The 12,900-nt window shown below is 42.9% G+C and overlaps 1 protein-coding gene across 1 annotated transcript in view; it reads right to left on the bottom strand.

Annotated features, from left to right (window-relative positions):
• LOC311143346 (dnaJ homolog subfamily B member 6-like) overlaps positions 1-12,900 on the bottom strand; it is a 48,141-nt gene that overhangs the window by 13,979 nt on the left and 21,262 nt on the right. Inside the window, exons 3-7 of the mRNA XM_084179187.1 lie at positions 9,085-9,194; positions 7,265-7,339; positions 6,731-6,841; positions 678-827; positions 155-302 (exon numbers count right to left, since the gene is read on the bottom strand). Coding sequence (XP_084035313.1) covers positions 155-302; positions 678-827; positions 6,731-6,841; positions 7,265-7,339; positions 9,085-9,194 — 594 coding nt within the window. The remainder of the gene's footprint in view (positions 1-154; positions 303-677; positions 828-6,730; positions 6,842-7,264; positions 7,340-9,084; positions 9,195-12,900) is intronic.

The following is a 12,900-nucleotide window of genomic DNA, read 5'->3' as shown; positions in this document are numbered from 1 at the left end:
CAATGTTAAAAGGACAACATCCTAGGAAAATCCTGTTTGTTTTTATTTTGAGGAAACCCTTTAACACAGGGTGAGGACAAGTCAGTGAAGCATTGATTTCATTGACTGACTAGCTGTGCTGTGCTGAGCTGTGCTGTGCAGTGTGGTGCTGTACCGTTTCGTGGTGATTTGTCTGCCGTTAATGAACTTGGTGGAGGTAGACACCGAGCGGGAGCACATTCCTCCTCCACTTCCACCCCCGAAAGATGAAGAGGAAAACGCGGCGAAGCCTCCTCCACCCATATGTCCCAGGGAGGTGAAACCTAGGAGGGACACACACACACAGAGCATTTCATTTTACTGGTCACTCTCTCATATACACACTCCAAATCCCACCCATGTAAACACCAATATCCCACCATTTCTCCTTTTGACATTTTGATCTCAACTGAGTCTGTAGCTAAGAACTTTGTGATAACATCGAGAGAGTTCTCAATAAAGGGAAAGTAACATAAATTAAATGTTTCAGCTCTCTGGGTGACATTTGTCTTACAAACACACCCGTGAAAGAAGGGCGTAGTAACATTTCAAATAGATGGGGATGAGTGAATTATAACATGATTTATGTTGTAACAACTTCTGTGAGGAGAAGGTTAAGTTTAACCAGAGTTTTAGTACACACATATTTTAAGTATTACCGTGCTGCAGGGGAAGTGCACCTGAATCAAACCCTGTGAAGCCCGACCCGAAGGGGGGGAAGCCCCCGAACCCGTGGAAGAAGGGTCCTCCGGTCCTGCTCAGGTTCCCCCCCCGCTGCCTGTGTCCCCCACCGAAGAAGTCATCGTCCGCTGGGGAGAGGGGAGAGACAATGACAACACATTAGTCAAGTTCAAGTTTACTTTCACCCACATAGCTGTTACGACACCAAACTGCAGTCAGGTCAAGACCCTGGTGAGGACGACGAGCACGCAGATGAGCTTCCCTTAGACGGTTTCTGACAATTTGTGCAGAAATTCTTTGGTTGTGCAAACCCAAAGTTTCATCAGCTGTCCGGGTGGATGGTCTCAGACAATCCCGCAGGTGAAGAAGCCAGATGTGGAGGTCCTGGGCTGGCATGGTTACACATGGACTGTGGTTGTAAGGCCGACTGGACGTACTGCCAAATTCTCTAAAACGACGTTGAGGCGGCTTATGGTAGAGAAATTAACATTAAATTATCTGGCAACAGCTCTGGTGGACATTCCTGCAGTCAGCATGCCAATTGCATGCTCCCTCAAAACTTGAGACATCTGTGGCATTGCGTTGTTTGACAAAACTGCACAGTTTAGAGTGGCCTTTTATTGTCCCCAGCACAAACTGCAACTGTGTAATGATCATGCTGTTTAATCAGCTTCTTGATATGCCACACCTGTCAGGTGGATGGATTATCGACAAAGGAGAAATGATCACTAACAGGGATGTAAACAAATCTGTGCACAACATTTGAGAGAAATACACTTTTGTACTTTACGGACATTTCTGGGATCTTTTATTTCAGTTCACAAAACATGGGACCAAGACCTTACATGTTGCATTTATATTTTTGTTCAGTATAAATACATATTTATAAATTGAGCTGGATTATTCACTAACTGCATTAACCTACAGACATTTTGAAAGGAAATGTCTGATGATATATCACAAATAATATTTGAGGGGTTTTGGTTTCATTTTCAACCGACTATATAATTATAATTTTTTTAAATAAGAGTTCAATCATTTAGCACATCATATAACTCACATCATATAATTCACACATCATTTAGCGGTTTGTGTTAGTCTTAACCAGAAATGGCTTCAGTAGTCACATGGGAGACCCTCCCTCCCATAGGGACAGACGTGAGAGTGCAGAGAAAAATACCTGCCATTCCCGTTAGAAAGAATAATCCCCTGCTGCTTCCGCTCTCCAATCCACCACACAATGTAATTTCATAATTCATGTATTAATTGGACTGTTTATGCATGAGGACCCTGAGGACTCAGTCACACTCCCTCTCCCCTTAGAGAGGTCCGTAATAAACCCAGCAGCAAGCTCTCCATAAAGCCTCCCTTTAATCCTCTCTTTATTGAATTGTGCATCTCAAATGGACTGACCCCCACCACAATGTAGTGACACCCCCAGCACGGCAGGAGGTCTCCAATGTAGTGACACCCCCAGCACGGCAGGAGGTCTCCACTGTAATGGAACTGGGGGTGCGTCCTAACTGGCACCCTATTCCCTACAGTTGAAGTCAGAAGTTTACATACACTTAGGTTGGAGTCATTAAAACTCGTTTTTCAACCACTCCACACATTTCTTGTTAACAAACTATAGTTTTGGAAAGTCGGTTAGGACATCTACTTTGTGCGTGACACAAGTAATATTTCCAACAATTGTTTACAGACAGATTATTTCACTTATAATTCACTGTATCACAATTCCAGTGGGTCAGAAGTTTACATACACTAAGTTGACTGTGCCTTTAAACAGCTTGGAAAATTCCAGAAAATGATGTCATGGCTTTAGAAGCTTCTGATAGGCTAATTGACATAATTTGAGTCAATTGGAGGTGTACCTGTGGATGTATTTCAAGGCCTCCCTTCAAACTCAATGCCACTTTGCTTGACATCATGGGAAAATCAAAAGAAATCAGCCAAGACCTCAGAAAAAACATTGTAGACCTCCACAAGTCTGGTTCATCCTTGGGAGCAATTTCCAAACACCTGAAGGTACCACGTTCATCTGTACAAACAATAGTACGCAAGTATAAACACCATGGGACCACGCAGCCGTCATACCGCTCAGGAAGGAGACGCGTTCTGTCTCCTAGAGATTAATGTACTTTGGTGCGAAAAGTGCAAATCAATCCCAGAACATCAGCAAAGGACCTTGTGAAGATGCTGGAGGAAACAGGTACAAAAGTATCTATATCCATAGTAAAACGAGTCCTATATCGACATAACCTGAAAGGCCGCTCAGCAAGGAAGAAGCCACTGCTCCAAAACCGCCATAAAAAAGCCAGACTACGGTTTGCAACTGCACATGGGGACAAAGATCGTAATTTTTGGAGAAATATCCTCTAGTCTGATGAAACAAAAATAGAACTGTTTGGCCATTATGACCATCGTTATGTTTGGAGGAAAAATGGGGCGGCTTGCAAGCCGAAGAACACTATCCCAACCGTGAAGCACGGGGGTGGCAGCATCATGCTGTGGGGGTGCTTTGCTGCAGGAGGGCCTGGTGCACTTCACAAAATAGATGGCATTATGAGGAAGGAAAATTATGTGGATATATTGAAGCAACATCTCAAGACATCAGTCAGGAAGTTAAAGCTTGCTCGCAAATGGGTCTTCCAAATGGACAATGACCCCAAGCATACTTGCGTGTGCAAGCAAGGATGCCTACAAACCTGACTCAGTTACACCAGCTCTGTCAGGAGAAATGGGCCAAAATTCACCCAACTTATTGTGGGACGCTTGTGGAAGGCTACCCGAAACGTTTGACCCAAGTTAAACAATTTAAAAGGGAATGCTACCAAATACTAATTGAGTGTATGTAAACTTCTGACCCACTGGGAATCTTTTGAAAGAAATAAAAGCTGAAATAAATCACTCTCTCTACTATTATTCTGACATTTCACATTCTTAAAATAAAGTGGTGATCCTAACTGACGTAAGACAGGGAATTTTTACTAGGATTAAATGTCAGGAATTGTGGAAAACTGAGTTTAAATGTATTTGGCTAAGGTGTATGTAAACTTCCGACTTCAACTGTATATAGTGCACTACTTTTCACCAGAGCTTATGACTATGGGCCCTGGTCAAAAGTAGTGCACTACGTAAGGAATAGGGTGCCATATGGGATGCAGCTGAGCATGGAAGATGTTTCTAACGAGGTTGACCACAATATAATTTATGATCTAGGATTAAAACCCTTGAACCTCCGGACCGTCTTCTTCTTTATCTCGGTGTTCCTTGATGTGACTTATTTCGTTAGGAAAGGATTTAATGTAGCAGGGCTATTTACAATATACTGACTTGAAAATGGCCTTTGAAAGCTATTGCTAAACTCAGCTAATGTTAGGTGACTTGGGGTTAAGGAAGGTGTTGTTTTGACCAATGGGAGACGTGTCGTAGTAGGGAGCCTATTGGCTCAGCCAGTGGTGTAAAAGCCTGTATCTGCTCAGCGAATGACAGCGAGGCATCCACGGTTCACCCACAGAGCTCTAAATATGGAGGCGAGCCTCAGACAGCGGACGGATATGAGAGCCTACATCATTCAGCTGGAATGCTTTCAAAAATAGCTTCTGTATTAAAATAAGACCAGTTGTAATAGCATCAGACGCATGTGTCTGTGTGTGTGGAAACACATGTGAAACAGGGGAGGGGTTACAATAATACTTGATGAATGTGTGTTGTGTAGGAGTACACAGGAAGCTCCGAGGTTGATACTGCTTTGTTGTTTCTGTGTGTAAACTATGCAGTATGACTTCGCTCTGTATAAATGCCCAGGGCATCTTTAAAACACAGACGTCATCTGATTACCTTCAGTTACTTTTGGGCTACTTTACCCTTAAGAGGCATTATAAAAAGATAAAAAGGATCCATCAAACACATTTGGTATGTCATCATAGTAGTCTCTGACTTGTGGTCATACACGCTCAGGTTAACAAACTTAAACTTGCCCCTATTTTCAATGCTGGATTGAATGTCATTGAGAAAACAGAAAGGTGTCAATGTCTTTTTTCGCAAACATCCTTTCTGAATTTAAAAGTAATCATCTCATTTTTCAAAAGTATCTGTAATCTGATTACAATATTCTTGCTGGTAAAGTAACTGACTACAGTTTTTTTGTAATCAGTTACTCCCCAACCATGCCTACACCCTATAAAGCGCACTACTTTTGACCAGGGTCCATTGAGCTCTGGGCAAAAGTAGTGCACTATATAGGGAATAAGGTGCCAGTTGGGACGCATCCACAGAGTGCAGAGGACAGCTGTTGCTGTTTACTCCCATGTTGGCAGTGTCCAGCAGCAGCATCAGACAGCATGTCCTCAATGCTGTCGGTAAGAGGATAGTACCTGCTAGGCTGATGGCATGGAGAACCATACTTTGGTCCTGGCTTAATAGGTGTCCCTGTTTGCTCGTAAACTTGAATTTGAACCCAGACCATCCTGGCTATCCAGTCTGTGGTTGGAAGAGACTAAAGGATGCAATGGCTGTTGTTGTTTTCTCTCGAAAGCCAGTCCTATGGCTATACAGTACCTACCCTATAGCCCCTCTAGCCAGAGGCATGGTGATTGTATGGCTGGCTGTCATTATGCCATCTGGTGCTGGGGGTCTGTCAGTCAGTCTGTCAGTCACTAGACACAGCAGCAGCCTGGGGTCCTGCTAAGACTAATAAAACACAGGACGGGTCAACTGACTGCTGAAGTCCTGAGTCACACCCAGGCTACTACACTGTTAGACTAGATGGCACTCTGAGCACAGTCCTGGGTGTCAGGCTACCCCACGGTCAGGCTAGACAGTCCTGTGTGTCAGGCTAGAGTGTATGGGTATGTGTTTATCTAATCAAGGGTCCAGGCTACACCTCCAGGGTTGGAAATTAACTTTTTGGTCCACTAGCCGCAGTGGCTGCCCAAATTCTACCAGACAACTCAATTTGTTTACAAGCCACATTTATTTTCCCCAAAAAAAGAAATAATAAAGATAAATCACAGAAGATGCATGCACATGCTTTGTACTGTTAAAACAACATGTATTGAATGGTTTTGAAATTGATTGTAAGTGATTTCAAAGAACACACACACAGAGACAGACGTGGATATCAGAGCGTGTTTTATACCTGTTCCAGCCGGCAAGGTCTCCATCTTTCTCTCTATTGTTTGAACCAAATATTGAACCCCACCCCAATTTCACCACTGTAGCATTGAGATTCTCTCTTCCAGAGCTGACACACACACACTCAAATCGTGGGCTTTGGATAAAAATAAATAAAAAATGCTCCAAAACGATCTGTGTGACCACCCGCCAATGTGGCTGGTAAGAATAGACATACCAGCTAATGCCAAAATCTACCAGCATTTCGCTGGTGGATGGTGTTAATTTCCCCATCCTGGCTACCTCAGTTACCCCTGATCAGTCTGCAGTGTAGCCAGTTCTCTGTACCAGCTATATAACACTATAGTCAGGCAGGGCAGCAAACAGCCTAGTCTCTCTTATCCAGCCAGCAAGGCTGACCCAGATTGGCACACAATTAGTTGCATGTCCACAGGGGTTTAGAACGGAATTAGTTGTGGGTAACCGACAGTGAAAAGGTCAGGAGTGTTCCAGGAATTAAAAAGCACAGACCTCGCTCGAGGCAGCGTAGATCAACTTCATCTCAATGCCTGCTTCAGTTTTGTTTATCAAAGCCATATCTGTTTTGTCAACGCTAAAGTGATAGATTCCTCTAGATATTTACTATTATCTACATAGGGATAAGACCTGAGTGTTTTGAGGTTTTACTTTTAACAACCTCACATCCGATATACAGCAAACTTGGATGAATTGTAAATAATAAAGTAGTCAAAGTGTACCAAAGTATGGCTCCATCCTCCTCTCTCTCCCTCTTTCTCGCTCTCCTCAGTCACTCTCTTTCCACTCTATAGGATAAGGGCAATTCCATTGGCTTCTCTGGGAGCTAGGCTCGCTCTAGGCATTCTCTGGCCTCAGTGGGGGGGAAAAGACTTACCGAAGAAATCTGCAAATGGATCTCGACCCCCGAAGAATTCCCTGAAGACATCTTCTGGATTACGGAATGTGAACCCACCACTGAAGTGATCACCGTTGTGATAACGCCCTCCTGGAAGAAACAGAGAATCATCAACTAAGAACATACAATGAGAGTTATTGAGTGATAGCAGAGCAAAATATTCCTGGTCATGTAGTACACATGGTGATCTAAACATAGTTCAATTATTCAAGGGCACGATGAGGGTAGCATGGCACTACGAGGTTTAGTTGATAGCTAATGGTTTTGATTCCTCAGAAAAAAGAGCAAGGTTTGTATTGCCCTGTCAGATTTATGGTAACACACTGAAGTTGACCCCATAGGGCTGTACATTGGTAGAAGCAAAACACTTCTCCTTGGCATGCTAGCTAGCTTTATGTGGTATTTCAGACATTGTGTCATAACATCATATATTACTGTATCATTTAATATACATGTTTAACCTCCATATTTCTTAGAGAGGCTACATATCAAAACATGAAGAGTAATGTATACCTCTTCCTCCCCCTCCGCCTCCGTTTCCAGCTAAGCCTTCTTTACCATATCGATCATACTGGGTCTTCTTGTTTGCTAGGGATAAGAAGAAAAGGAGGGATTAAGAGATCTGAAGCGGTCAGGCAATAGTCACTGTGGACGTGTCCCAAATGGCAACCTATTCCCTATGCAGTACACTACTTTTGACCAGAGCCCCATGGGCCCTGGTCTGACCTTGGTCAAAAGTAGTACACTATGGAATAGGGTGCCATTTGGGACACTTTGAACTTGACAAAGTGTAATTTCTGTTCTCCATCTAAAGTAAAGCTCGCTGCGACCTTTGGATAATAATAGCTACCTGGATATGAAACAGATCCTGCCTCATTCTCATTATTTGATACACGAGGTTCATGTGAAATGGTCTTAGTGGTTCCTTATTACTGCCAGCTGAGTTATAATGTATACAGAAATCTATTGATTTGATGCTTGTTCGCAAACTACACTCACTGAATGTTTCTCGATCGCAGTCTTAAGATCCTTTCTTCTACCCAGTGAGAAAAACGTATTGAAAAGATGTCATTTCAACTGCAAAACTGGTTGAAATCACTTATTTTCAACCGTCTTAAGATCCTTCCTCTAAGACCTCTGATAATCTTCCACCTGTGCTCTTCTTTCACCAACAGGTTCAAATTTTCAGAACTTGATAGGTGGAACAAGCCAAACGACAACAAGAGTGACTACTTAAAGGCTTGTATGAGAACCAAAAGAGGAAAGTCGATGTTCAAGTATGTAACTCCACAGCACAAACGGTCCTGACATTGTGCGCTTTGAAGGGAAACAATTACTGGCCTGTTGTTAGCTGCTGTTGCTGGGAGAGCAGTACATAACAGGGACAAATAAATCAAGACATTACAGTTCTCTGTTGTGCTCTCAGGCCTATAACTGATTCCCAAATGGCACCCTATTCCCTATGTAGTGCACTACTTTTGACCAGGGCCTGTTAAAATAATTTGTATCAGTCATACAATCTGTATAGCAGAGAGATATCACTAATCAAGTAGGCCTAGACCTCATGTGTGCATGCTATGTAGCTAGCTAGCATAGGTTTCTGTCCACCACATCATAACATTTTACAGGTTGCAGTCGCGTAATATGTTACTCATTTTAGTGTAAAAGGGTTCTTGTAACGTTTCGAAAATGGACACAGTGTACAAAACATTAAGGACACCTGCTCTTTCCATGACATAGACTGACCAGGTGAATCTAGGTGAAAGCTATGATCCCTTATTGATGTCACTTGTTAAATCCACTTAAAAATCAGTGTAGATGAAGGGGAGGAGACAGGTTAATGAAGGATTTTTAAGACTTGAGACAATTGAGACATGGATTGTTTATGTGTGCTATTCAGAGGGTGAATGTGCTAGACAAAAGATGCAATTACCTTTGAACAGGGTATGGTAGTAGGTGCCAGGCGCACCAGTATGAGTACATTTTTACATTTTAGTCATTTAGCAGACGCGATTTACAGTTAGTGCATTAATCTTAAGATAGTTAGGTGGGACAACCACATATGGGTTTTTCATGCTCAACAGTTTCCCGTGTGTATCAAGAATTGTCCACCACCCAAAGGACATCCAGCCAACTTGACAACTGTGGGAAGCATTGAAGTCAACATTCCTGTGGAACGCTTTCGACACCTTGTAGAGTCCACGCCCTGACGAATTGAGGCAGTTCCGAGGGCATTCCTGACATGTGCATTAGCGTTTGTGTTAGCATTTCAAACTGTCCATAGTGAGGAGTCTTAGGTGGGGGGGGGGGGGGGGGGGGGGGAGGAGTCTTACCATCTGACAGGACCTCGTAGGCTTCTGAAAGCTCTTTGAACTTCCTCTCTGCGTCCTCCTTGTTGTCCGGGTTCTTGTCTGGATGCCACTTGAGTGCTAGCTTTCTGTACCTACAGTATGGCAGATTATATATTTTTCTACACATAGAAATAGACTCACATGCACAGACATGTACAGCCAAAAGATACCACCGTCATTTGTCATCTAAGGAGATGGGTAATCTCACCATTCATTAATAATGACACAACAAATACGAACTATGTATAACCATCAATATACAATAGTTTTCCATGAGTAGTAATTAGATTGAGAGGTATTATTTTATCATTCGCTGATCAAATTGTAGGTTGATGACTGAGGGCTGACCAGGAGAGTGCAAGTATCAATTCTTAACAGATCGTTTGCAATTCAGCAAACAGTTTGAGCAATTAACAGAGGATTTCAAAAAGACTCAGTAATCCGATTTCACCATTAAAATGACACAACCCCCTCTCGTGACACTTAATTGGAAAGAATTGTCCACTTTTCAGGCTGTATGTTAATGATTAACCCTGAATGAGGAAGATATCCTAATTAATCAAGAAGACAAAAGTGCAGGCAGAGCAGCAGGGCGTTTTTAAGGCTGTCAGCCCAATTCTCACCCCTCCACAGCAGGGGTATAAAAAAAGGGGAGGCAGAGTAAACTTCATGGCTCTGCAGTCCAGGACAGCGGTTTGTGCTGATTCAGCAGTTCTCCCTGACTAAGGCCTGCCTGTAGCAGCCAGTGGCTGCATCCCAAATGGCACCCTATTCCCTATATAGTGCGCTACTTTTGACCCACACTCAATAGAAAATAGGGTGACATTTGGGATGCAGTCACAGGCACTATGGAGGAATGCCCGGACTCAGAGGTCATCCATAGGGCTGTATAGAGACCACAGAGTAGGGATTTAGTCTTTTATGACAATATATTCTGCTGTGAATGAGCACATTAAGACCTAGGTCTCCACGCAGACTTGGGGCCATAGGTGTCAAGCTTCTCTGAGGAGGAGTGCTGATCTAGGATGAGGTCTTCCCTGTCCATGTAATCTTATTCATTATGATCTAAAAGGCTAAACTGATTTTAGATCAGCACTTCTACTCTGAGATGCTTGATGCATACGGCCCCTGTTAAAACTTACCTACAGGTAAAAACAAAAACAACAGCACTGGAAGGGTGCTTCTGGCCTGAGGTAAACCACATCTTGGTCGTAAAGCATCACGCTCACCTGAACGCAGGGCCAGCCAGCCAAATATGTAAATTTCTCTCACCCAGTGGCATATGGGTTATTTAGGTGAACGCTGATGCCGCCCCGTGAAAAGCAGTTGGCCTACCCACTTTGTCAAAGGCAGGGGCGCAACTTATTATCCATGCCCAGGGTGCCTCCCCACGGTGTTGTTGGAGAGACGCACCGCTGCGGCTCACCACAAATGTTCCATTTCTTTTTTTACATAAATTATGTAGACTATAGCCTACAGTAGAAAAAGTTGCATTTTCTGTATCCTACAGGCTGGAGATCAAATTTATGACAATGTCATGAGACAGATACTTTTTACATCATGCACGTTTCTCCGATCAAATAGCCTAGCCTAAATGGCGCCCAATCAAATACAAAATTTGCTTCGATGTGAATATGACATGTTAACAAACAGGACAGGTCAAAGTAAAATGGACAATATCTGGAATAGAAAATCAGGGTACTCACAACTGCTGTCCAGGAGTTTCAACCAATTATGTATATAAACCCTGGATTGCTGATGCTATCTATTGGCCATTGAGAGTCTTTGTAGCTACCGGTCAGCCATATTGGCACTCCCCAGTTGGAGCAGTGGTATCGGAATGAATGAAATGCTACAGTATTTCAATTAAATGTTTCAAAGACAAAATTACATGTATTTAAGTATTTTTGTTGTTGTAGTAGGGACAGTAACACTAGTAATCTAAAAAAAAAAATACTTCAAGAAAAATGTTATATATATATATATATATAATTTATTTTTTGGGGGGGGTATGTTTAGCTAACATAATAGAATTTAAAAGTTTGCCCTATGCATTAAAGATGTCTGTAATAGAATAAATGTGTCAAAAACGAATGTAGACATTAATAAATGCATTTCTATAGCTTCCAAAATCTTTTTTTTTTTTTTTACAATGGAGGAGTACCAAGATGGCTGTGCGGTGGTTTAAAATCAGTCATGCAGGGGTTTATATTCACTACATGACCAAAAGTATGTGGACACATCTCATTCCAAAATCATGGGTATTAATATGGAGTTGGTCCCCCCTTTGCTGCTATAACAGCCTCCACTCTTCTGGGAAGGCTTTCCACTAGATGTTGGAACAATGCTGCGGGGACTTGCTTCCATTCAGCCACAAGAGCATTAGTGAGGTCGGGCGTTGATGTTGGGTGATTAGGACAAACTCGCTGTCGGCGTGCCAATTCATCCCCAAAGTTATTCGATGGGTTTGAGGTCAGGGCTCTTTGCAGGTCAGGCAAGTTCTTTCACACCAATCTCGACAAACCATTTCTGTATGGACCTCGCTTTGTGCAGAGGGGCATTGTCATGCTGAAACAGGAAAGGGCCTTCCCCACACTGTTGCCACAAAGTTGGAAGCACAGAATCGTCTAGAATGTCATTGTATGCTGTAGCGTTAAGATTTCCCTTCAATGGAACTAAGGGGCCTAGCCCGAACCATGAAAAACAGCCCCAGACCATTATTCCTCCTCCACCAAACTTTACAGTTGGCACTATGCATTTGGGCAGGTAGCATTCTCCTGGCATCTTCCAAACCCAGATTCATCTGTCAGACTGTCAGATGGTGAAGCGTGATTCATCACGCCAGAGAACGCGTTTCAACTGCTCCAGAGTCCAATGGCGGCAAGCTTTACACCACTCCAGCCGACGCTTGGCATTGTGCATGGTGCCCTTAGGCTTGTGTGCGGCTGCTCGGCCATGGAAACCCATTTCATGAAGCTCCCGACGAACAGTTCTTCTGCCGACGTTGCTTCCAGAGGCAATTTGGAACTCGGTAGTGAGTGTTGCAACCGAGGACAGACGATTTTTACGCGCAACAGGCTTCAGCACTCGGCGGTCCCGTTCTGTGAGTTTGTATCACTTCGCGACTGAGACGTTGTTGCTCCTAGATGTTTCCACTTCACAATAACAGCACTTACAGTTGACCGGGGCAGCTCTAGCAGGGCAGAAATTTGACAAACTGACAAACTGAAATTTGTCACTGATCTCTTCAGTAAGGCCATTCTACTAACAATGTTTGTCTATGGAAATTGCATGGCTGTGTGCTCAATTGTATACACCTGTCAGCAACGGGTGTGGCTGAAATAGCAGAATCCACTCATTTGAAGGGGTGTCCACATACTTTTGTATATATAGTGTACATAATTTGTTTCGACCCGTGGGCTAAATTGGCATGATAATCAGTGATTTTAAGTTTGTATTAGTTAATCATAGTGAAAAATAAAAAGAGTTCTGAATTTCCCGCTGTGTAAACACATGGATTCTCATTGCAAATAGGCTCAGGATAATTCCTGATAAAGTTAGGTAGCTGATATTCAGAGCTTAAATAGCCAAAACGATTAGTCACAGGAATCAGGACTAATAAAGCCAATGCAACTGCCTGTTTTACAAAACGGTAGGCTACCACATAGATGGGCATCCATAAAATTCCATTGCGGGCTGACACTGTAGGCTACACTATTCTATACTGAACAAAAATCTAAACGCAACATGCTCAGTTACAGTTCATATAAGGAAATCAGTCAATTGAAATAAATTCAT

Source organism: Coregonus lavaretus, assembly GCF_964263955.1.
Source record: "Coregonus lavaretus genome assembly, chromosome: 2".
NCBI lineage: Eukaryota > Metazoa > Chordata > Actinopteri > Salmoniformes > Salmonidae > Coregonus > Coregonus lavaretus.
Note: the sequence above shows the minus strand (reverse complement) of the source record. Positions and strands in the feature narration are given on the sequence as shown.